Genomic DNA, 25542 nt, shown 5'->3' on the forward strand with positions numbered 1-25542 from the left:
TGCTTCTAAAATAAGTTGTAGAATAGCAGATTCACCCTGCTATGCAGCTCTTCTGGAATTCAGTTTACCTCTTATTTTCCTTTTCCTCCGTTAAAACAGAAAATATCCTTTGCCAGTTATTTGCTAGAAGTAATTTAATGCATTACTATAGTAATATTTAAATTACTGTTGCTGTTAACTTATAGTAGTTCAGAACTTATTAGGCAACAGGGTTTTTTTTTTGAATTTGGAAAGTTTAAAAATTTTTTTTATGTGTGTGGGCATTTGCCCTGAATGTGTGTATGTGTATAATGTGCATGCAGTGCCCTCCGAGGCGTTGAAATTTCTAGAAGTGAAATTTCAGGTGGTTGTGAGCCATCTTGTGGATGCTGTAAACTGAAACTAGGTCTTTTGGAAGAGCAGCCAGTGTTGTTAACTGTTGAGCCATCTCTCTAGTCCAGATAACAATATTTTTTAGCTGATTTTATTGACATTATGTTGAAACACATTTTGTGTTGATTATGTCACTTACAAGTAAAGGCATAATGCTTTTCTAATAGTAATTAAATAGAAAAATTTTTAAATCATGTGACTTTGAGAAAGAGCAGTCTTCCTTTTAAGAGAATTTTCTTAGTGAAGAGTATGTTTTGCATTGCCAATTCTAGGGGAATTGGAGACAAACAATCTAATAACTAAAAACATTATTGTCCCACCAACATAGTTAGATGTCTAAGTTTGTGGGACTCGTGAGGTGGCGCAGCCAGTAAAGGCACTTGCCGTGTAAGTCTAGGGTTCCCTGGAACCCACACAAAGGCAGAGGAAGAGAACCAACCTCCACAAACTCACCCTCTGACCTCCATTTGTGTGCTGTGGTATTCCCTCTCCTGCCCGGCAATCAGTCAGTCAACAAATTCATTAATTATGAGAATGTTTTGTTGGCCAAGTGTGTTTAGAAACATTTCCTTAGGAAACCTATCTCTTAAAGGAGCCAAAGTATTGTCTCTCATCCTACCTGAAATTCTTGAACAGTCCAGATGAATAAGGGATTGGGCTTAATCTTGTAATCTTCCTAGTTAATTTCAGAGGCATGTCTTTTGATGGTGTGTGTGTGTGTCTTATCCTATATGAGTAAGACTAGGGTTATGAACTTAAAAAAAATCATACTCTTTTTGAATAAAATTCTGAGTAAGGAACAGAAAAATGTTTTCATACTGCAGCATAAGCTTATTTGTGTGCTATGTTCTTAACAAATTATAATTGATGAAACATAACATGTACTTAATAGCTTAGTCAAATCAAGTAATTGATTCTCATATTAAATGAATGTGTTACCTGTAAAAAGTCAATACTGAATGCATCTGCCCTGCAGTTGTGAGTAGCTGTCCTTAGAACTAAAGTCACAGGCTTGACACTGTCACTGTGCCCATCTTTTCCCTAGGGAAGAAGGTGATCGATGTGGCTGCAGGCTCTACCCATTGCCTTGCTCTGACAGAAGACAGTGAGGTACACAGCTGGGGGAGCAATGATCAGTGCCAGCACTTTGACACTTTGCGTGTGACCAAGCCAGAACCTACTGCACTACCAGGACTGGACACCAAACACATAGTTGGAATTGCCTGTGGGCCTGCCCAGGTACTCACTGCATAGTCAGGTTGGGGTTTTGTACAATTTTGTTTTCCAAATGTTCACTGCTAGATTGTAGAAATACCAAGTTGTGTGTTGTCCTCTGTCCCGCAGTTGTTCCAAACTGCATATGACTTCATTACTTTACTGTAGGTCTTTCAGCGGTTTCTTCTGTAACACTGTTTGTAGAAACAGTGTATGCTCCCTCCCCTTCTCTCTATCCCTCCCTCTATCTCTGGCTCTTCATTATTGGATATGGGTTATTCCTTTTTTGAAAAGTATTCTGAGATTTGTTGAAATTGTTTTTCTTCTCAGATTTCCTTTTGGAAAATAATGGTTTTCAGATTTTGTCTAATTCTGCATTACTGGCACAACTGTTGCTCATGTTTGATCATTTTCATGTTTCTAGGTTTACTTGCTAATGTTGTATTATTTATGTGTGTGTTCACAGTCATCAGGGTTATTTACATGCATACTTTCTTCTTACTTGATTTCTGTCAGGGTAAAGCTGGCATCATGGAAAGGGTTGGGGGCATGTTCCCCGTGTTTCCTAAAAGAGATGGTGTACAGTGCTCTTTCTCCTTTAAATGTCTGTGAATTCATCTGAGCTGAGAAATACAACTAGAAATGCAATTTTACAAGACATTCAATTTTGTTAATAGATAAGCTTTCATGGCTTCTGTTTTATGGGTAGGTTTTTCTGGTGCTGGCACTTGGGAATCATTCCATTCTGTTACAGCTGTCCTATAAGGTTTTTTTGTTTGTTTGTTTTTTTGTATTTTTTAATTCTCTATTTGAGTCCAAGCCACTTGGTTACTAATAATTCGTATGATTTTTGTTTGTCAGCCCCTACCTCCCCCTTGAAATTTAATTTTGTTGATCTTTTTATTTTTAAATAATTATTTTTCAGTTCATTTATTAACCTCTTAATTTTTTTTGTTTGTTTTTAAGTGTCTTGCTATTTCATCTTTTCAAAGTGTCTTTCACTTCAGCTTGCTTTGGGCAAGCTCTGTTCATTTTTATTTAAAGTGGAATCCTGGATTATTGGGTTTAGCCCTTTTTTGTCTCTAAGCATTTGATGCTATAAATTTTCCTCTAAATAGTGCTTTGTGTTTGCTTGCAAACTCTATACATTTTTAAAAGATTTATTTATTTATGTATGTATATAGTATTCTGTGTGCACGCATGCCTGCATGCTAGCAAAGGGCATCAGATTTCATTGCAGTTGGTTGTAAGCTGCCTTGTGGTCACTGGGAATTGAACTCAGAACCTCTGGAAGAACAGCCAGTACTCTTAACCTCTGAGCCATCACTCTAGCTCCCAGACTGAATGCATTTTACTGTTTCTGGGTGAGCGGTTCTCTAAATGTCAGTTAGGACAGTATACTGATGGTTTATGTCAGTTTGCTCTTAAGCAGGTTGTGTATACACACCTACGTCATCTACTTAGAACTGCTGTGGTTTTGGCATAAGTGGGTTGACTTATCCATTAGTATGGAGGAGTAATCTTGTGGTGAGAACAGTTTGGAAAAAGCTTTTCACAGTTTAATTGTAGATATGAGATGGGACAGTGAAACAGGAGAGGAATTTGGAAATAGTATGTGAGCTGGACAGCCATGAAACTGGGGACATAGAGGGATAAATAAGTTATAACTCAGGCGTTTCATCATGCTTTGTGGTCAGTCTCTCCAGTAGAACAGACCATCGATGAACGTAGAGATTTCATGTTAGGTTCATTCTTTTCTTGCACAGAGCTTTGCGTGGTCATCTTGTTCTGAGTGGTCCATTGGCCTTCGTGTCCCCTTTGTGGTGGACATCTGCTCAATGACTTTTGAGCAGCTGGATCTCCTACTGCGTCAAGTAAGCGAGGGAATGGACGGCACCGCTGACTGGCCCCCACCACAGGAGAAAGAGTGCATGGCCGTGGCAGCGCTGAATCTTCTGCGACTTCAGGTGTTACTCTTTGCTGCCTTCCTGCCCCTTTATCAGTGCTCAGGGATTAATTCTTAAGCACGTTCCTGGGTATTGAGAGCGTGGGTTGCAGCGCATTAGGCAAACTGGTAATGAAATGAAATGTTTAAAATATTTTAAAATATGGTGTTGATGGAGAAATGTCTATAAGGCTTAAAATACTTGATCTGCTTTTGTTTCTCCTGGAAGTCAGGTAAGAGCATTGCTGTTATACGCACTGTCTTACATTCACTACATCCACTGGGGTAGAGTATTGTGGAGGAATGCACTGTGGGTGAGTGGTGAGAGAGAGGTAAGCCCCAGCTGAGGGGCCAGAGCCACTGTGAAAATGGTGTGCAGTGAGCTGGGCTCCCTGTCTCAGTACCCTGACCGTGAAGAATGGCTGTGGACATCACCCCGCCTCTACCTGTCTTCCTTCTTCCTCCTGTAACGTGATCCTACACTGGCCTTTCTGGTATAGTAGATCCAAGGAGTACTCTTATTTTGTTTCAGTTGGAAAGAGGACATTTTCTTTCCTGTTTTGTGTTTTGTGTTTTGAGACAGGTTTCTCTGTGTAACAGCCCTATCTGTCCTGGAACTAGTTCTTGTAGAGCAGACTGGCCGCAGACTCACAGAGATCTGCCTGCCTCTGCCTCCCTAGTGCTGGGATTAAAGGCATGCGCCACCACTGCTTGGTTAAAGAGGGCATTTTCAATTACAGTTTTAGGATACAGTCTGATTTTGAAATTTTTTTGTTTTTAAATTATGTGTATATGTGTTTGTGTGTGTATGTATATATGCATGCATGTGCATGAGAATGCTAACTTTAGGAAATGGTCTGATTTTATGCATTCTAAAACAGTAACAAAGTATGCTAGAGTTGGTGATACAGTGTAATTATTTTCTAACTTTCCTCTAATAGCGTTTTTAAAGAGGCCACACTCAAAATGTACTCTTTTGTTTCCCCCAATACCCAGCTGACTCTCTCTCTCATCATTGCTTATATGCTGTCTTCTAAGTTCAGCTCCTTTCCTCAGATTCCTTCTTCATAAAGGTTTTGTTGTTGTTGTTGCTTTGTTTTTTCTCTGCCCTTTAGGGCATGAGAGATGTAAAGTCTGAAAAAAAAAGTTTGCTCACTTTAGTTTTTGAAGATAATTTATTAAGGTTCAGCTTTTTAAGTTAAAGCACCCCCACCCCCATCTCAGACAGAACCTAGGGCGGCACACATTCTAGGCAAGTGCTTTGCTACTGAGCAGGGCCTTGGCCCCAGGTCATCTCCATTTTCATTGGCACCTAGAGTCGATCTGCTGAAAAGAGGTCCCAGTTTGGATGAGAAGTCTTCCATTGCTGCACCTGATGCTTTGTAGCTAACATGTGTTCCTCTTTGGTAGCTTTCCAGCTGTTCTTCTGTCCAGGTGGAGGTTTTCTCCATGTAGCTGGAGGTTATGGATGTTACTTCGCCTGAGATTTTGTGGTTTCATTACATTTGAAATTGCTCTCTGCTTTTAATCAACTCCACTAGAGAGTGCCTAATAGATTGTTGGACTTCCTTCTGTTGTCCTGCCTATCATGACTTTGCTAGTTTTAAATGTCTTTGTCTCTTTTGCTGTTCATCTCTTAATCTTCTTGTTCTAAGTGGTTTACTTAGTTCTTCAATTCAGAAATTGTTCCCTGAGCCCAATAGACCCTCTTTTTGAATTACCCATTTATTTAACCATTATTTACTTGGAGTATTTTTACAAGATGCTGACTCAAATACATTTCCCCAGTGCCAGTGCAGCTGAGCTGCTGTGTATACAAACAAAAAAGTGTGAGTATCACTTAGGGCAGAAGGGGAACAAGGGAGCTTGCTTGGCTCTGCGTGACTCCATCTTAAGAGTTCAGTTCTTGTAGCTTTTTCCATTTCTAGAATTTGTTCTGTTTTGAAGCCTTTGCTTTAGTCACAATATTTTTGTCTTCTGGCTTCTGTTCCTTATTTTTTTAAGGTTTATTTTTATTAATTGTGTTTATGTATATTTGTGTGTGTGTGTGTATGGGGGTGTTCATGTAGTCGAGAAGAGGGCATCATATTCCTTGGAGTTGGAATTACAGGTTGCTGGAGCCTGCAATGTGGGTGCTGGGAATGAAACTGTCCTTTGTAAGTAACTGCTCTTAACTGCTGAGCAATGGTTCCAGCCCCAACCTTGATAAAACACTTTAATTTACACTTATTTATTTGTGTATCCATGTGTAGGTCAGAGGGTAACTTGGGGAAGTCTGTTCTCCTCCTACCATGTAGGTTCTAGGGACTGAATTCCTGTCTGTACGGTTGCTGGGAAGTGCGCTTATTTGCTGCACAGTCACTGGAGAAGACTTTACATACGCCTCTCGCTTTCCTTTCCTTGTTTCAGTTGCTACCCTGTCTTGGGACATGCTTTTCTTTGACAAAGATTTTTCCTCATGTTAGTTTGTTGCAGATAAAATGCTTTGTTCATTTTGCTAGTGAGGTCACCATCAGCGAGTGTTTGACAATGGCTCTCTTTGGTTTAAGCTGGCAAAGAGACCTTAGAAGACAGTTTTGTTTTTGCCTCTGTTGTGTTGTAGGGTTTTACAGGTGGTAGCGGGTTCAGGTGCTCATTTTGGCAGACTTCTAGGGATAGCTCAGGTTTAGTGGGTGGTTGTGAGGAGCTTGGGGGAGCACTCTTTGTTCATTGAAACCAGAACCTTTGACACCCTTAGGACTTCTGTTATGTTCTATAGTTTGGCTGTCTAGTTTTAAACTATCCTTAGCCCCAGGCATTTCTCTGTTGGGTGCAGATTGTTGGGGGTTGCCTTGGCTGTTGCTGCTTCTACATTTCGTCCTTTGTGCTGATCTTCCACTTTGCAGTTACGTATGCAAAGCTGGGTAAGAAGTGTTTTTTGGTAGTGAGCCTAGCCTTTAAGAGCTGTGCCATCTTACTATGAGATTTCCCAGGTGATGTGGTTCAAATTTTTAAATGTAATTAAAAAACAGACAAGACTCAGCCTTCCTAATCTGCAAATCTAAAACTTGAAACAGTCACAGCTTTAAACGTTTTCAGTGCTGCATGGTGCTGTGAGTGGGAAGTTCAGCGTGTGCCACCTGCTTCCTGTGCAAAATATTAACGTATAAATTAATGTGTAAAGTTATATCCAGGCTACATGGATAACGTGCATATGAAGCATAAATTAATTTCTCTTAAGGGGCCTTATATGTGAAAATATTTCAAAATCTGAAACACCTAAGCATTTTTGGATAAGGGATATTTAACTTTCACCGAGAGTTAATTTTGTTTATAAAATAACAATTCATATTAAGTTTTATTCAGCCTTTTATTAGAGTTTGGAAAAATAAATTTATTTTTGGGTGTTCTAAATACTATTTTTTTCCTTTTTATAGTTGCATGCTGCCATTAGTCACCAGGTTGACCCGGAATTCCTTGGTTTAGGTCTGGGCAGTGTGCTCCTGAATAGCCTGAAGCAGACTGTGGTGACCCTGGCCAGCAGTGCTGGGGTTCTGAGCACCGTGCAATCCGCTGCCCAGGCTGTGCTGCAGAGTGGCTGGTCTGTGCTGCTGCCCACAGCTGAGGAGAGGGCCAGGGCACTCTCGGCGCTGTTACCCTGCACAGGTGAGCTCTCGTGAGGGGCAGAGTTGGGCAGTGAGTGACAGAAAGGAATGGAGAGGGGAGGACAGGACATGGCTGCTCCTGGGTGAGATGGAGGAGAAGGCTCATTGTAGGCTTCTGGGAGAGCACAGCCAGAGGCAGACTCACCCTGGAGTCCTGAGCGGACAAGACCCTAAGCCCTGTGAGGATATGGGATGGGGTGGGAAAGGACAGGGACGGAGGGGAACCAGGTTCATCAGCCAGGGAGCCAGAGGTAACCAGAATGGTCAGATTATTTAGGGAAGAGCAGCCCAGCCTCCTGGCCTGCGGTGTTCAGAGTAGGGGTGGGAGGTATGTAAGACAGGAGGACCCTGTAAAAGATAGGGGCAGAGTCTCTTTGATGTATTAAATAGGCACCTCAGCCATTTGTCCCAGGAGTGGAGACTTAACAGAGAGGAGATGGCACTTACTCAATTTGGCAAAAACAAACAGCAACCTAAATAAAATCAAAACCTTCTTTGTTCAGTTTCAGGCAATGAAGTGAGCATAAGTCCAGGCCGTCGATTCATGATTGATCTTTTAGTTGGCAGCTTGATGGCAGACGGAGGGTTAGAGTCTGCTTTAAATGCAGCCATTACTGCAGAAATCCAGGTATGGCCCTAGGCGTGCATAGGCGTTGATGAGTATTTCACTGAGTGTGGCGGTGAGATTGAAAACTGTATACTTGTGCATATGTAGAAATCATGACCATAATCATGGAAGAATCCCAAATTCAAAGCTTTTAGTTACATATAAATTTTTAAAATGTAAACCTTTTGGTTTTACTGATGTAAAAGTGATTGAAGTATTATTTGTGATAAAATGATCCCATCCTAAATATGCGCTTCAGAGAATGTGATAGATACTGCCATCACATAGATCACCTCTTTAACCAGGAAGATCACATGTCCCTTTGCGATCTTGCTCCTCTGCCTCTAGATTTGAGTGTCACATAAGTGGAATTAGATGGCAGGTACTGGTACCTCTTCTTTCGCCTCAGCTGATGGTTTCTGTATTCATCCACATTATTGTGCTACTACTTTGTTTTTATTATTGAGAATTATGTTATAGTTTTTATTATTGAAAAGCACTCCGTTAAGTGGTTGTAACCCTGTTTATTTAATTTCCTGTTGAAGGATGTTTGGTTGTTTCTGGTTTTAAGTGCACTGTGGTCATTTGGATCATTAAGTTCAGTAAGGATCAGGTGAGAAAGTAAGTGCTAATCCTTTGAGACTGTGTTTTCCCAGTCACTCAATGCTTTGGGGTAGCATCTGTTGAGTTCTAGGCTGCATATGAGCTCATTTTCCCCAGAGAGGAAATTGCCCTCACATTTGAACCAGCTGTGTGCGAGTTGCAGCTTTTTCCTGACCTTGAAACAGACAGACTGTGCTGTAGGAATCAGCTCACACTCGGTGTTTTAGACCTGGTAGCAAAGGTTTCAGTGACTCGGGGCTGGAGAGATGACTGGGCAGTAAGAGTCCTGGCTGCTGCTCCCCCAGAGGACCTCAGTTTGATTCCTAGCATTCACATGGTGGCTCAGTCATTTTACTCAAGTTCTAGCGCATCTGATGCTATTTGCTGGCCACTGCTGTCACTCAGCACACATATTGCCCAGACACACATGCAGGCAAAACCCTCACACACATTAAAACAAACAAACAGAAAGAAAGAAGTATTGCATTCACTTTACAGTGACTGAATCACCAGACTGATGAATAGGTGGTCTAATGGACGCCTCAGGAGAATAATATATTTAAAACCGTAGCAAGTAAGAGGTGGGTTTTCTGGACACACAGGCAGGTGTTAGTCGTGTTCATCAGCGTCTGAAGCTAGGGCTGCTGTGTTGCTCATGAGGTCGCTGCTCACCAGTGTGCGCTTTATGAATTATAGGATATAGAAGCCAAAAAAGAAGCGCAGAAGGAAAAAGAAATTGATGAACAAGAAGCCAATGCCTCAACGTTCCATAGAAATAGGACTCCTCTGGATAAAGACCTAATTAATACTGGGATCTATGAATCGTCTGGCAAGCAGTGTTTGCCTCTGGTTCAACTCATCCAGCAGCTTCTTAGGTAAGCAGCATTAACTGTGTTATTTTTGTAGGAGTTTCTGTTTGAAATACTCACTTACTGACATTAACTCTGGAGCATCAAGAGTGTTTGGCTGCTGAGGACTTACCCTGAAGAGTACCCAGTGTGGACCGTAGAGTGCAGAGGGGGTGCTGAAGCACAGGGAAGACGAGAGAGCAGGAAGAGATGCAGCACTTTGTAAGGCTGACGGAACAGCAGGAGTGTCAGCAAACAGTAATATTCTTATGCCCGTTAATAAGCAGGGAACTGCAAATTACAGCACTTATGGAAAGTTTACTGTTTGAAACCTCATTGTACTATTACAAGATTCTGTCAAACATTGTTTTATATAGATGCAAAATAATATATTTGTTACTTATAAGACAACTTTTAAGTTGAATGAAAATCTTAATGAAGAAATAGTGAGTGGTTCTTTGGAAAGCCATTTCCAGAGGTAGTAAGGATAAAGTGAATTCAAACAGTCATCAGAAGTTAGCTGTGGAGAACCTAGATACCACAGAGGACCATAAGAGAGACACACATGGATCTACATAGGAAGGAGAAAAAGACAAGATCTCCTGTGTAAATTGAGAGCATGGGGGGGGGGTCATGGGAGAGGGCAGAAGGGGAGGGGGAAGGAAAAGAGGGGAGCGGAGAAAAATGTAGAGCTCAATAAAAACAATAAAAAATAAACGTTAACTTTGGGAAGGTCCAAAGTCAGACATAGTTGGATAACAAAGATAATTCAAAAAGCAGAAAGTCAGTGTGACCTGGGAAAGGGGTGTATTAGAAAATGAAGTAAACAATCACATTCTTAACATTCTGCTCTCTGCGAATTTAGACTCTTGGTTTATTATGCTCTCAGTTTTGGAAGAAGAGGTAATGAGACAGTCTCAGATAACCAGCCTGGCCTTTGCTGTGCAGCCTAGTGCGGCACTGGACTTCTGAATCTCTAGCTTCTTTTTCCCAACATGCCTTGATTATAACCCTCCCACTCCCAACCCCCACCCCTCCACCCTGGGCAGGGTTTCTCAGTTTAACAGCCCTGGCTGTCCTGGAACTTGTTTTGTAGGCCGCACTGGACTTGAACTCACAGAGAACCTTCAGCCTCTGCCCTTCGAGTGCTGGGATTACAGGTGTGCACCACCAGCACCTGGCTTCCTAGACTGTATTTTATACTCACAAACTAGAGCTCTAGTGGACTGGCCCAGGCCGTTGCCCACACAGCAAGAGACCGGGTAGTGGCAGCAGCTCTGTCTACCTGTGTGTAGTAGGTGTAGGGTGGGCATGCCTGCTCTCTTCAGTAGATTAATGGTGTAATTTTGGTGATTAAATTTGAAAACTAGTTATTATCAATTTTAGTAAACCTTCTTCTAAAAGCTTCAGCAATAGAAAGGGCTATGGGTGGGCTCACTGGTAGAGTGCTTGCCTAGCATACGTGATGATTTCAGTCTCCAGCATCAAAGAAGAAATACACACATACACACACACCCCAATTATTTTTTCTATACTGGGTTAATACTGAAATGGTAACATTTTCCAAGCATTTGAATGTGTTAGCTTTGTGTCAGTGTGAGAATGGATTTACTTTGGATCATGACTATGTAGGTTTATGTTGCAAGGAGAGGCGGCCCCTTGTTTGTCCGCTAAGGCTGACAGGCTACCTTACACCCCTGAAATAACCAAACAGAAACCGTATTCATTAAAATACTGCTTAGCCCATTAACTCTAGTTTTTTATTAGCTAATTCTTACAACTTTATTTAACCCATTTCTATTAATCTGTGCATCACCACGTGACTGTTGCTTACTGGCAAGATTCTAACCAGCGTCCGTCTCAAGTGGGAGATCCATGGCTTCTCTCACTCTGCCCTTCTTCCCAGCATTCATTTCTGTCTTCTCTGCCTACCTAAGTTCTGCCCTATCAGGCCCAAAGCAGTTTCTTTATTCATTACCCAATGAAAGCAACACATGAACAGAAGAACCTCCTACACCAGGTTTAACTCCCTGGTAGGTTGGTTCTGTAGCCTCTGGGCCTGTGGTGCATCGTGGTAGGAGTGTGTGGTGGCTGGGGAGCAGATAGAAACACAGGAAGGGCAGGACTCCCAATATTCCCTTTGAGGTGACCAAAGTTCTTCCTACTGGGCCTTACCATCTTCCAGTAGTGCCCAACCGAGGACCAAGCTTTTGATAGCTGGGATTTTGGGGTCTGCCTCTCAAAACTATAGCATGGCGTAAATATATTAAAACTTGTGTGCTTATTTATCCTTTTATTGGTGTTACTAAAATGTTACTTATTGGTGTTGTTTCTCTTGTTCTGTGCCACCCTCACTGGTTTCTTCCTCTTTAGTGAGTATGTATTTTATACCTATGGCAGGTAGGTTTCCCATAGCACATTTGTGTCTTGGAGTTATATACCTATTTTGCCTCACAGAATCTTTGGAAATCAGTCAGAGAATCCACACCTTTCATCAGCAGGGCACCTATAACCTAGGCTGTTAAGATAAACGTATAATGTGCCTTTTTTTTTGTTGCATGAATAGATATTTTATTCAAATACTGATCAGAAGATATTTATGTTGACTTGTAGTTTTTACAAACAGTCTAAAGATGCAAGAGAACTTAGAGGCATTTCCCGTCATTTATTCCATAGAAAATATGGGTTGGTGAAGTTGATCCTTGCCAACAATAATCAGGAATAGGTTCAAAGTGATCATGCTGGCAGGGTGCTATAGAATATTATGTACGTGTGAAAGAAAAAGAGTCTGATATTACATATCCTGATTATAGACCTGAACTTTGTAATAAGGAAATAAGTTAATTTTTTTAAAAATTTTTTTTAATTTTATGTGCATTGGTATTTTGCCTACATGTATGTGTGCGGATGCCAGATCCTCTGAAACTGGAGTTACAGACAGTTGTGAGCTGCCACCTGGGTGCTAGGAATTGAACCCATGTCCTGCAAGAGCAGTTAGTGCTCTTAACCACTGAGCTATCTCTCCAGCCCCTAGTTAAAAATTTTATACCATTTTTCTCCTTACGATGTATTATTTTATAAAAGATTTACTTGTGTTATTTTAGATTATGTAGATGGTGTGCTGATGTGTAGGTATGTGCGTGTGAATGCAGGTGCACATGGAAGCCCTAGGCCTCAGATCACCCTGGCTGCTGGGAGCCATCTTGCTTGCCCTGCCCCTCCAAGAATCTGGACCCATTTTTTCTGTTGCAGTATTGTCAGGGGTAGTTAGCAGGTAGTGAGCTTGACAGGGGAGGTCAAGTGGGATCCTACTGTGTGCTCATTGTAACGTGTGGTCAGAATGAGGTCCTACGCCTGGGAAAATCTTTCAGTGTAAGGTGGAATTACTGTAGCAGCCATAACCCCTCCCCTTTCCCCTTACTGTCCTATCTTCATTCATACTGCTCAGAGTTTTGTGGTACTGACCACAGGATAGAAGCTATTAATAATTTTCTCCTCAGTCTGTAGGAATTAAGAGGTGAAGCCCCCCCAAGACATAATGTATGAAATTCTCAAAGAATACATAAAAGCATTATTATTTAAAAAGAGGTGGAGCCTAAAGTATGCTCTTGATGTTTTCTGATGTGCAGAGGTTTCCAGGCTGGTCTTTTGGGGACCACTGTAGGTGTTGGTAACTTACATGTATTCCTACCTGGGGCTGCTGGGGTAGATCTGGTTTAGTGGCAGCCCTGGAATCAGGCCTGAGTTTATCTCTTGTCTTTCTGTTACCCTTCATTAACCTGTTCCTTTCTGTTTTCTGTACACTTGGAGCAGGGACTATGGTTACTTGGCAAGTATCCCATCTGGTATTCCCTGCCCTCTATCAACAGATTCATGCTGACCTCAGTTGCCCCTTGCTTGTGTAAATAATGTCCCCTTTTTACCCTCCCAGAATTCAGTGAGCCCTGTTGCAGGATTTAGGTCTAGCAGCATGGTTTTGCTGCCCCTCTCTAGCTATTTCTACCTTTGATCCTTTGTATGTGGTTGTAGAACAGGAACCTCCTCTACTTTATAGATGTGGCAGAATCTCATGACTTCCTTCCTTTCCGTGCTGGGTGCTCAAGGCACAATGCACAGTTAGGCCTGCAGCTGCTGCTCCTTGCTATGGTGTATGGGTATCTGTTATTCAAAGCAGGGCAGTTTATACTCAGTTCAGTATCTCCCCTGTGCCCTCTGCCCAGAGGACCCCTGCGCCACACCTCAGTGCCTCCGTGAGCAGACGCTGCAGAGGCAGTGTAGTGATACGGTGATCCTGACTTTTAGAACAAACGACGTTTGTATTCGAAGTATTACTCTGGAAAATAATAGAATAGTTTTTTGTTTTCAGAGGTTTTTATTAGGAATTTTCCTTTTTGAACAAGATCTTCTCTTATTTTGTATCACTGTTTGATGTTCTGTAGGAGCAAATTTGTAAACCAAGGACTTTGTTAGATCTTTGGCATCTGCTCAGTTTGGAATGAGGGTGTGCTTGGTGCAGATCCACTTCACACATTTGGGGTGGGTAATTTACGTGTGCTCTGTGCTTCTGATAACTAGTTCATGCCACGTTCTTTGCTTTGCTTTTTGGCAGTAATGTTTAGTTTTTCACTCTCTCTCCCTTTCTTAGAAACATTGCCTCTCAGACTGTAGCCAGACTGAAGGACGTTGCTCGCCGCATCTCGTCGTGCCTGGACTCTGAGCAGCATAGCTGTGAGCGGTCTGCCTCCCTGGACCTGTTGCTGCGCTTCCAGCGCTTGCTCGTCAGTAAGCTCTACCCAGGAGAGAACACTGCTCAGAGTGCAGATGCTTCCAGTAAGGTTTTTATTTATTATGTGTACAACATTCCTTCTATGTATGCTTGCATGCCAGAAGAGGGCACCAGATCTCATTATAGATGGCTGAGAGCCTCCAGTAAGGTTTTTAAAAGCATGAAATTGACTTATGCATTTGGAGCTTTTAAATTTTGATTTTTTTTTTTGGTTTTAATCTGCCCATTCTGTGTATCCAAATATAGTTCTTGTACTGTATTAAGTGCACCAATTTTGGAAGCTACATTTTTAATCTATTATTTATTTATTAATCTATTTATATTAATACTTTAAAAATATATTTATAAAAGTTTATTTTGTGTATATCAATCTTTTGCCTTCATGTATGTGTGCAACACATGTATGCTTGGTGCTCACAGAGGTCAAAAGAGAGCGTCAGATTCATTGGAGCTGGAGTTCTGGATGGTTGTAAATTGTAAGAATAACAATTACTCCTAATCACTGAGCCATCATGCCAGCAGTGGATACACTATTATTTTACTGAATTATATAAGCATTTAAATTCTTAAGATTATCAGGGATGTAATCTCTTTAGTTAACATGATATAAAAAAAGAGTCAGAGGCTGAGGGTAAATATGTTCTTGCTTGGGAAGACAGGTAAACAAACAGTCTCTTCTTGAGAGTGGAATAGGAGAACAATTCTGTCATCAGAGTAAATTTTTAGTAGTGAAAATGCAATTTTCTAAATCTTGCTTTCAGGTCCTGAGCTAATGGGTGTTGGTTCCTTGCTGAAAAAGTACACAGCTCTCCTGTGCACACACATTGGAGATATACTGCCTGTGGCAGCCAGCATTGCTTCCACCAGCTGGCAGCACTTCGCAGAGGTCGCCTGTGTAATGGAAGGGGACTTCACAGGTGCCTCTCCTGCTTTCCTTACTTTATCTGTTCACCTTCCTTGTACTTTGACTTCCGCTAACTCGTGCTGTCTTAGGAGACTGGCGAAAGCTATGATGTAGCCCCTGCTGATAAAACTTTCTGTGTTCACTCTTTATTTTCTGATCCCCTTTCTTTTTCCTTCCCTCTGTCCCTCTGCCGTTTTGTTGAGTAAGCTGCTAATGCAGTCTTAAAATACAAACAGAAATGTAATGAGGTGAATGGCTAGTATTTAATTTCATTTTTACTGCATAAAAATTAATAGCTGCTTTCAGCGTCTTGTACTAATTTTGTGAGATTATTAGAGCATTATTTTTCAGGACTTACTTTCAGATGGTAAAAATATTGCCAAGCATATACTTTTTTTTTTTTTTTGGTTTTTCGAGACAGGGTTTCTCTGTAGTATATACTTTTTAAAGTAAATCATCCACCAGTAAAATAGGTCTGTGTTTTGAAAAATATTTTTGTCACCTACAGGGTTCAATCTTTACAATTCTACTGCTCTTTTTAAGAAAACAGTATTGTAGTCAGGCAGTGTGGCACATGTCGTTAATCCCAGCACTCAGGAGGCAGAGGCAGGCGGATCTCTACATTCGAGGCCAACCTGGTCTACAGAGGAAATTCCAGGACAGCTAGGGTTACAGAGAGAAACCCTATCTCAAAAGCCTCCCCCCAAAAAGAAGAAAAAATATGCTAGTGAACGAGTGTCTTTATTCTGTGACTTAGAACTTAAATGTAAAGCAAGGTTTTAATTCTGTTTTATTTGTGTCATTGAACTCAGGGCCTGTACATGCTAGGCATGCCTACAGCCCCAGCCCACACTCCAAAAATCTTATTGTTTTTGTCTAAATGTAGGTGTACTCCTTCCAGAGCTGGTGGTCTCTATAGTGCTTCTGCTCAGTAAAAATGCTAGTCTCATGCAAGAGGCTGGAGCTATCCCTCTGCTCGGAGGTCTCCTGGAGCACCTGGATCGTTTCAACCACTTGGCACCAGGAAAGGAGCGGGACGATCATGAAGAATTGGCCTGGCCTGGAATAATGGGTACGCCCTCTTCACTTGAAGCATGTGCGCCGAGGAAAGTGTTCTTTCTGTCTATGTCACCCAGTAGTTCCTGTCTAAAGACAGCTTGAAAAAGGACATCTAATTACTGCCATTTTCACCAATGGCCATATGAGTGGGGATAGAATATAATCCAGATAAGAAGAGAATTAGGTTACACTCCAGAGAGGTTTTTCTTTAGGTAGTTAAATTCTGATTTTTAGAAACATTTTGCAGGCCCTCCCCGGGCAGTATTCCAGAAGTTACTATTAAGGTGATTGGGTCTAGCGCCCTCCCCGGGTGGTGTTTCCAGAAGTTACTATTAGGTGACTAGGTATAGCGCAGCCTAGGAGACAGCCCAGGAGACCTCCTGATCACTCATGCTGTGTGACACAGTGAATAGGGAGGTTTGCACTCAGCTGAGTCTGCAGTCACTGTCTGTAGGGTGTAGCAGTTGGAGCAGACCTTTGAGTGCCCCAGGTTTTGAGCTGCGGGATCTGAAGCTGAGGCTAAGTCTCTGTGCTCTATGTGACTGGTTTCCTGGGCTCGGAATTAGCTAGAGCTGTGGTTCTTCTTTCATGGAAGCTCTTGCTGGTTTCCCCCTTCCCCTTTTCCATACTCATCTTTACACCACAAGCTTAGGCCAGAGTGACAGAAGCCTAAAGAAAAGTTTTACATTTTTAGAAATTTTATTTTTAAGTGCAGTTGATACTTATTTCAGTTCCATTTATCTGTTTTTATTTCAGAGTGAGCTAAGTGTTGCTTATTTTGTTTTCTCTGCTAAATTTGATTAAGGGCATTGAATTTGATCAATATTTTACTTGTTTCAAGTCTTTTTTTCTTGTCACTGTTGTTTGTGTGTACATGTTGGTTGTGACGTTGAGTGGTGGTCATGCGAGTGGCCGTAGTGTGAATTTTCCAAGAACAGCTTTGTGTGGTCAGGCCTCTCTTTCCATGCTTATGTGCCTCCTGGGGATTGAACTCAGGTGTCCGGCTTGTGTGGCAATTGCTGTTACCCCCTGAGCCATGCCACATGTGACTTAACACTAGGGTGTTTAAAAAAGTGATATGGAAGTCTATTATTTTATAAGCTTCCCAAACACATATATAATGCTCCTCCCTGTAACTGGGTTGCCAGATAAAAAGCCCAGTACCACATGTGGGAAGCTTTCTCTAAAGCTGTTACTTGGAGAAATCCCAGAGCCTCCTCCAAAATGATACAGGCTATGGCTATTTCTCTTGGTTTCCTGCAGGAACTTGATGGTAAGACTGCTGTTCGGGATACTATACACCTTGGGTACAGGGTGCGGAGAAATCAAGCTGGCACTGGTCAAGAAGCTGCTACCTTTCATAGTACCTGAAGACATGTAGACATAAAGTTGGGGTGGGGGTAGAGTCTTTAACAGTCTTAGTGTAGTGATGAACAATTATTGTGGCAAGATAAGCCATTGGGTGTAAAAATGGCAGAGACGTTACAGGAGTAACAGTTGTTGGCTAGGTTTAAGGCTTCCTCCACAGGAGGAAATGCAGTCCTGGAACTGTAAGTCTGGGCAAGGACCCATGGTTGGGGAGTAGGTGAACCTACTACTACTGTTTTGCTAAATGGACACAGTATCCAATTGCCCTTTAGAGCTGTCTGTCACTTCTGTGTAATCTGTCAGCAGTGAGTGGAGGGCTCATCCACAAGCTGGTGGTCTACTCCTGGAAGAGGGGCAGAAACATGGTAAGAGCCAGAGAGGGCTGGGAGGACCGGTGTGAGACAGACTCCCAGACACTCAAAACCGCACAGCATCTGTGTTCGCCTACACAAGGCCTGGATGTGTGGTTGTGCAGCACTTTAACAGGGATTGTGAAGGGCTTTCTAATGCTCCACTCCTAACTGTGGAGCTGTGGACAGTTGATGTCATCTAGAATGTGGGCCTGGACCTCAGTAGGAGGCGCCGTACTCATCATGAGTATGAGGGCAACACAAATGAGAGTGAACGGATTACTTAAGACAAAGCTCACCCCCCCCCCACGAATTTGAGAGGGGATGGGACAGGTTGGGGGGCAACATCTGGGTGGAAGGGGGTGGCAGGTGTTAAACATTGCATCCACGTATGAAAGTCTCAGAAGAATTACTGAATGTCATAGTTACGGATGGGTTCTCCACGGTCTCCTTTGGTCATACCCATTTTCCTGCCCATCCCACTGTACGCCTTCCTGTTTCTGCCCAGCAGTTTAATCATTTACTTTCTTGTCTGTTTTGTTGTTGGTGGAGGGGATGGCCCACCTGGACTTAATTAGTGTTGCCTTCATGAGCGTGGGTAGGGGGTTATTTACTTAAGCCAAAAGCCATAAGTGGCTACACTATTGAGTAATATGATTACTTCTCTCCCAGCAACTATTAATTACCTATCAGCTGCCCAGGGAGAGATGGGACCTTTGGACCCTTCCACACTGATGATAGTCTGTTGACAAGCCCAGTTTTGTACAAGTAGCCACTGCTTCTTAGTTCATTGACAACAGCCAGGGAATGTCCACAGACAGAAATAATTTCTGTCTCCTCTTCCACCATGGTCCCTGAGCCTTGGAGTAAAGGTGGGGTTATATGTCATGTGCAGGGCCAAACACTCAGCAGTCACTCAAACCCATCTTTTTATTTTATTTTACATAAATGTTTGTAGTGCAAGTGTGCGTGCGCGCACACACACAACATACACACACATGCGCACAGACTGGCTCTGTGTTAGCGCACAGGGAAAGCTGTGTCCCACCTGTCTAGGTTAAGCATGGAAGCATGGCGGGGCTAATACAAACACTGCTGTCCAGGATGAGAGCTTGTTGTCATTCCGTTCATCGAGTATGCTTTTGCTTCCGAACTTACAGCTTTTCATTTTGTCTGTTCTTAGACTTGATGTAAATGAAATTGAAGTTTTATATTTTATATTTGGACTCTGCCTTCTTTTCCCCAGCATTAGGTCTCTTAGCTTTATCTTGCCATCAAGTTCATTTTTATTGCTTTGTATAGTATATCATTATTTGACCATACCTTATTTCTTTATTCTACTCGCTGTTTCCAGGTTTAGGGTGTGACAAGTTTTGGCTTGCACATTTGATGGCAGTGCTTGTTGTCTAGATTTTCACCACAAAGTGACACTTTGTAGCCACTGTGCCAGCTTCCCTACTCCGGGTGTGGATTTTCACTGTTGTATGTTTATGGCAGGACCTGGTACTTGTCCATTTTGGTGGATGTACAGTTGTTTCTTGCTGTGGCTTCCTTTTTTCCTCCCCTTTTTTGGTGCTAAGGATAATATCCAGGATCTTGCACACCCTAGGAAAAATTCTACTACTGCATTGTATCTCTAGCCCCCCCGCCCCTGAAGTTTTAACAAAACTTTTTTTTCCCCTTCAGATAGTTAATTAGGTTTAAAATACTTTTACATGTATATTAACTAGATAGGCATTGCTTTTGCAAAATGCCAGCTCAAGCCTTAATTACATGTTTCTTTTTTTAAAGAAGTAATTATATACTTTGTATCCAACAAGCCTTTGACATTTTTTCCTTGAAGAATTTTTTTCTCACAAATTTTCTGATGAACAGATAATGAGATCAATTTCTTTGTTTTTCCTTTTTTAAAAGAAAGATATATATTTTTTTATATATACAATGTTCTATCTGCATATATTCCTGCAGGCCAGAAGAGGGCACCAGATCTCATTACAGGTGGTTGTGGGCTACCATGTGGTTGTTGAGACTTGAACTCAGGACCTCTGGAAAAACAGTCAGTGCTTATAACTACTGAGCCATCTCTCCACCCTGAGGCCAATTTCTTTATCTCTTTGGTTGTCCATTGAGCCTTTATAATGCTTTCCCTGGAATGAGAGGTGCAAGCATGAGGGTTAGAGCTTGCATCTCCATCATTCACATTAAAAACAAGCCTGGAGGTAGCCAGGTGTGATGGGTCATGCCTCTGCTCGGAAGTGTGGTGGCGCATGCCTCTGCTCCCAGTACTTGGGAGGCAGAGATCTCTGTGGGTTTGAGGACAGCTTGATTTGCATATTGAGTTCCAGACCAGTGAGGGCTGTATAGTGATAGTGAGACCCTGTCTCAAAACAAAGCTAAAAACTAAAGAAAGCCTAGTGGCTGTAATCCCAGCTTCTTGGAGGTGGATCTGGGAATGCCTGGGCAAGCTGGCTAGTTAAAACAGCCAAATCGGCAAGTTCCAGATTCAGCAGTAAATAATAAATTTGGTAGAGCGTGATCTAAGAAAACATACATCCACCTCTGGCTTCCTCACACCTACTCACACATGCGTATATTCACATCTACACATGTGTGCCCACAAACATGTAAGCATGCATATGTGCAAACATACACACAACATACCAAAAACATGCCCAAAAAACCCCACTTTCCGTCTCAGTAGTTTTTTACTGTGAAGAGATACCATGACCACGTCAACTCTCATAAAAACAACTTTTAATTGAAGTGATGACTTAGAGTTTCAGAGGTTTAGTCGTCATGGTGATGTACAGGCAGACGTGGTGCTGGAGCTGAGAGTCCTACATCTTACAGGCAATGGGAAATGGTCTTAGAGACACTGGGCGGTAACCTGAGCATGGGAAACCTCAAAGCCTGCTTCTTTCAACAAGGTCACACCCACTCCAACAAAGCCTCATCTCCTAATAGTGCCACTTCCTATGAGATTGTGGTGACCAGTTACATTCAGACCACCTCACTTTGCCAAATTTTCTTCCATATTATGTTTTAAAAGTTTATTGTATCAGTAGCTACTATCACTCTGTGGACAGATGTTTGGTTTCTGTTTTCCAGAGTCGTTTTTCACTGGTCAGAGCTGTAGAAATAATGAAGAAGTCACCCTGATACGCAAAGCTGACTTGGAGAACCACAATAAGGATGGCGGCTTCTGGACTGTAATTGATGGAAAAGTGTATGATATAAAGGACTTCCAAACGCAGTCATTAACAGGAAATAGTATACTTGGTAAGGGCTCACTCTATTCCATAGTTAGAAACCGTCTGTGTTCATTTAAGTAGAGTCCTCAGCTTACAGATGAATTCTTAAATATATTTCCAGGTATAACAGAATTAAAGTGTATCTGTGACGTTGGTCTTGTCTTCACAACAAATTTGTGCTCAAGTTGAAGAATTTCCCATTATCATGCTTTTGTTGTTGTTTTTTTTGTTTTTTATTTTATTTTTTTGAGAGACAAGGTTTCTCTGTGTAGCCATTGCGGTCTTGAAACTCTGTAAAGTTTCTTGAAAGGCTGCCAGTCTGGCCTTGAACTTAGATATTTGCTTCTGCCTACCAGATCAAAGGTCAGTACCACCATGACCTGTTTTTTTGGGAAGGGGTTGTTTTTTGAGACAGTTTCTTTGTATAATAGCTCTGGCTGTTCTGGAACTTGCTTTGTAGACTAGGCTGGCATTTTTATTTTCTAGTACTTTTTAGAACTTGTCCTAAGTTCTGAGTTGGCCTGTGAGAGTAGCAGGTTCTTCCATGCCAGCAGCTCACACTTTGGAGTTGAACCAGACTTACTTCCTGCCTGCTGTGTGTCTATTAGAGCTGTCTGGTCAAATTGCATTGAACTCATGCTGCTGCTTTCCTTTTTGTTTTAGCTCAGTTTGCAGGGGAAGATCCAGTGGTGGCTTTGGAAGCGGCTTTGCAGTTTGAAGACACACAGGAATCTATGCATGCGTTCTGTGTTGGCCAGTATTTGGAGGTGAGCCTGTGTGCCTGCTTTAATATGCAGGGTTGTGAGGAGAGGCTCCCTCTGTATTTCCTGTTATGCAATGACTTTTTACCTTGTTATACTAATATTTCGACATAAGTGATTATGCTGGTTTACATGATATTTTGGGGATGAGTTTATATTTTGTATGTTAAGGTTTATTATATGTAAGTCTTGAAAAGTTCACATTATGTCAGAAATAGAGAAATGTTCCACTTAAAAAAAAGACATTAAGCTTTGGCTTTACAGTTGGTCAACTTACATAAAAATTTAGAATGGTTTACTGTCCTAGAGAAAAGTAAAAGAAGTGTAATTTAAGAAAGAAATGCATCTTTATGAATATTGGAGTTTGTATATTTGGACTAACCTTCCAGATATCAGGAAGTAACAGAAGTCAGCAAATGAGGCTTAAGGCATTTTCTGGAGGGGAAAATGAACTTCGTGCATTGTGTGGGGTGACTGGAAAGTTTACTTGTACAGCACATTTGCTTTATTGTTAACCCTGAATTACTGATTTCCTGCCCACGAGGGCCAAGGCTCACTGTCCTGCTAAGACATGCTGCGTGTCCACTGTTCTCCATCTCACTGTCTCTGTGCGGTCAAGTGAGTCACTGCACTTTCTGGAAACATTATGTACAAGTCATTTGAAATACCTCTTGGGTTCTTCAGGGGAGTATCCTAGTTCAGCCATTTAACAGAGCTTCTCCTCTTTGATGCCCTAGAGCTGTTGTTTATTTTCTCTGTGTGCTCTCTAGTGTGCTCCAGGCTCTACTGTGAACTCACTGCAGGAGGTGGTAACAAGTGCCCTTGGCACCTTCTTGTTTTCATGGCAGTAGCTCTTACACTCACAAGCCCCTGGTCTTTTTGGTGTTGTATTTAATAAACTTTGTTTTCTCAACTGACAATTTTTTCAGCCTGACCAAGAAGTTGTTACCATACCAGATCTGGGAAGTCTGTCTTCACCTCTGATTGACACAGAGAGAAACCTGGGCCTGCTTCTTGGATTACATGCTTCCTATTTAGCAATGAGCACACCGCTGTCTCCTGTGGAGGTTGAATGCGCCAGTAAGAGCGATGTTACTTTTGCTAACCAGATTTATGTGCCTCACTCTGTTACACATAGGGAAGGCACTGTTGAAGAGGTCAGAGACCTTGGCTGCTTGTTAGAGTGGATGTCTTGGATGGCCTCCAAGCCACTGAGCTGCCTGTGGGGTAGACGGTGCTGTTAGCCTTCCTCCCCGAGACTTGTACTAGTGGAGGATGAGTTCCACATAGGGCAACAGAGGAACAACTAGAATGGAAGGCACTGTGCCCCAACAGGTCAGAAGCTTGTCTTTGGGAGGTAACCGGCACTTGTTCATGTTTTCCATAGAGCAAAGTGATTAGGATCAGCTCAGCTCTGTGGTTTAGAAGAATTGATGTAGCTATTTGTGAAAGTTCCCGAGTACTTTAAATCTAAGTATCCAGTAAGAACACTGAATACATCCCTGTAGCGATATGCATGCCACTCATTTTCTAGTGGGGTTTCCTCCACTGAGGTGTAAGCAGCTATAAATATCCCTAATCACCACAACAAAAGATATATCCTGTTAGAGCTGCTGGACCCATGTTTCAAATGCGGAACACACAGCTCTCTCCTTTCCAACCCGTTGCTTTCCCATCTCTAAGCTGTTTCCTTTAAACAGATGTGGGTTGTTTGTTAAAATATTGTCTTGTTTCTTTAGTTTTGTGAACAGTTTAGATTGTTCAGGCATGCTGCTTTCTTGTCTGCATGCTCAGCATCTCTGTCTGATTGCAGAACTCAGAATGCTCTGCTCTCCCTCCTCCTCCTCTAGTATAGTGCTGATCTTCCACCTCCGTGCCCTTGATAGGCCTCTGCTGCCCTCCCTCTTAGAGCTGGAGTAAGGGGAGCACCTGCTGGTTTCCCGTGTGAATGTGTGTATGTGAGTCTTTAGGTGCTGTATTAATTTTTTTGCTACCGTCAGAAATAGCTTGACTGGCAGGCCCATTTGGCTGCATGACTCATCCACCCGTGATGGATGAGATCACGTGATAATACAGAAAGCCAGAATGTGATTTAAGAGTGAAGTTCATGCTTTTGTGCAGTTGTTCTCTAGAGCTAATCAGGGCCCTGTAGGCACGAATCTATTCTCTCACGGGCACAGCCACAGTGAGCTGCCTCTGAGGACCCCCTCCTGGGCCCCACGAAATCTACTCTTCCACGGGTACAGCCATGGTGTCCTGCCTCTGAGGACCCCCTCCTGGGCCCCATACTGTAACATTGAAATGTTGGGGACCAAGCTCCCAATGTAAGAATCCTTTGGGAAAAATACCTCCAAACCAGTACTTGTGAAGCCTGCAAAGTTCTGTTGTGCATTTTAGTTCCGTTCCCGTTGCTCTGATCAAACACCTTGACACACAGCAGCTTTAAAGGAGAAAGAGTGTGCTTGACTTACAGTTGCAGGTCAACAGGCCATCATTGTGAGAAAGTCAAGACAAGAACTTGAAGCAGCTAATCCCGTGCACAGTTGAAAGCAGAGAGAAAATAAAAACATGCATGCTTGCTACTCAGCTCCCCGTCTCCACTTTACACAGTCCAGGACCTAAATCCCGAGAATGGTGTCCCTCAGCTTAGATGTAGTAAAGGCAATCTTCCATAAAAGTGCGTAGGGCCCATCTGTGTACCGGGCTTTTTTTTTAGGGGGGGGGGTGCGGTCACTAACCAGCTCCCAAATCTTGACATGGAGACCTATTACTAGTTTTGGATGCTTGGTTAGCTTTCTGGCTAGCTCTTTTAACTTAAATTAACCTGTTTCTCTTTATCTACCTTTTGCCTCAAGCTTTTTACTTTTTTTTCTTCTGTACATCTTATTTTCACTGCTTCTCATGTATAGCTGGTGACTGCCTAGCTTCTTGCCCTGGGTTTCTCCTTTGTTCTATCCTCCTGTTTCTCTCTTTCCTCCTTCCCTCCCAAGCCTAGATTTCTCCTCCTATTGATTCTCTCTGCCTGTAAGCCCTGCCTGTTCTTTCTCCTGCCTAGCTATTGAACATTCAGCTCTTTATTAGTCCAATCTGGTGCCTTAGGCAGCCAAGGTGAAACAAATATAACACATCTTTACATAATTAAACAAATGGAGCATAATCTAAAATAATACACCTTTACACAGTTAAAGTCATACTCTGCAGCAAAAAAGTGTAACACTTCTTTGCCTAGTTAAAATAATACTTTACAACACATCTGATCTAGACAATCCCTTACAGATAGCCTTCTCAAGTGATTCTGCATTATGTTAAATAGACAATTTAAACTAATCACACCATAGCTAAGGTCATAAAGTTCTGTTACTTTTTTTCACATAACTAGTGTTGAGAGTTTAAGTATGTTAGCAAGAGTGATGCTGAATGTCCTTTTTGAAACTGGGTATTCTGTTTAGGATTGTGTGTGTGTATGTGTGTGTTTATTTCTCTTTAATGAATACTTATGCATTTTGTAGAGTGGCTACAGTCATCGATTTTCTCTGGGGGTCTACAGACCAGCCAGATTCACTACAACTACAATGAAGAGAAAGACGAGGATCACTGTAGCTCTCCTGGGGGCACACCCATCAGTAAGTCCCGACTGTGTTCTCACAGATGGGCTCTGGGGGATCATTCTCAGGCCTTCCTGCAAGCCATCGCTGACAACAACATCCAGGACCACAATGTGAAGGTGTGTTTGATACTCTGACTCAGCATTCTGTAATATTCAAGTAGCACAGTATTGCTTGTTATTTGAGATTTGGTTTTGAGGTGATAATTACTTCTTTCCATACCT

The 25542-nt window shown here is 42.1% G+C and overlaps 1 protein-coding gene across 2 annotated transcripts in view; it reads left to right on the forward strand.

Annotated features, from left to right (window-relative positions):
* LOC101996525 (E3 ubiquitin-protein ligase HERC2) overlaps window positions 1–25542 on the forward strand; it is a 160101-nt gene that overhangs the window by 37572 nt on the left and 96987 nt on the right. For both annotated transcript variants that reach the window (XM_005357814.3, XM_026784298.1), the window contains exons 16-27: window positions 1418–1611; window positions 3354–3554; window positions 6949–7177; window positions 7680–7804; window positions 9083–9261; window positions 13880–14064; window positions 14782–14937; window positions 15811–15996; window positions 20810–20980; window positions 21616–21719; window positions 22643–22793; window positions 25223–25437. In XM_005357814.3, coding sequence (XP_005357871.1) covers window positions 1418–1611; window positions 3354–3554; window positions 6949–7177; window positions 7680–7804; window positions 9083–9261; window positions 13880–14064; window positions 14782–14937; window positions 15811–15996; window positions 20810–20980; window positions 21616–21719; window positions 22643–22793; window positions 25223–25437 — 2096 coding nt within the window. The remainder of the gene's footprint in view (window positions 1–1417; window positions 1612–3353; window positions 3555–6948; window positions 7178–7679; window positions 7805–9082; window positions 9262–13879; window positions 14065–14781; window positions 14938–15810; window positions 15997–20809; window positions 20981–21615; window positions 21720–22642; window positions 22794–25222; window positions 25438–25542) is intronic.

This window comes from Microtus ochrogaster, chromosome 22 (assembly GCF_000317375.1).
Source record: "Microtus ochrogaster isolate Prairie Vole_2 chromosome 22, MicOch1.0, whole genome shotgun sequence".
NCBI classification, from domain to species: domain Eukaryota; kingdom Metazoa; phylum Chordata; class Mammalia; order Rodentia; family Cricetidae; genus Microtus; species Microtus ochrogaster.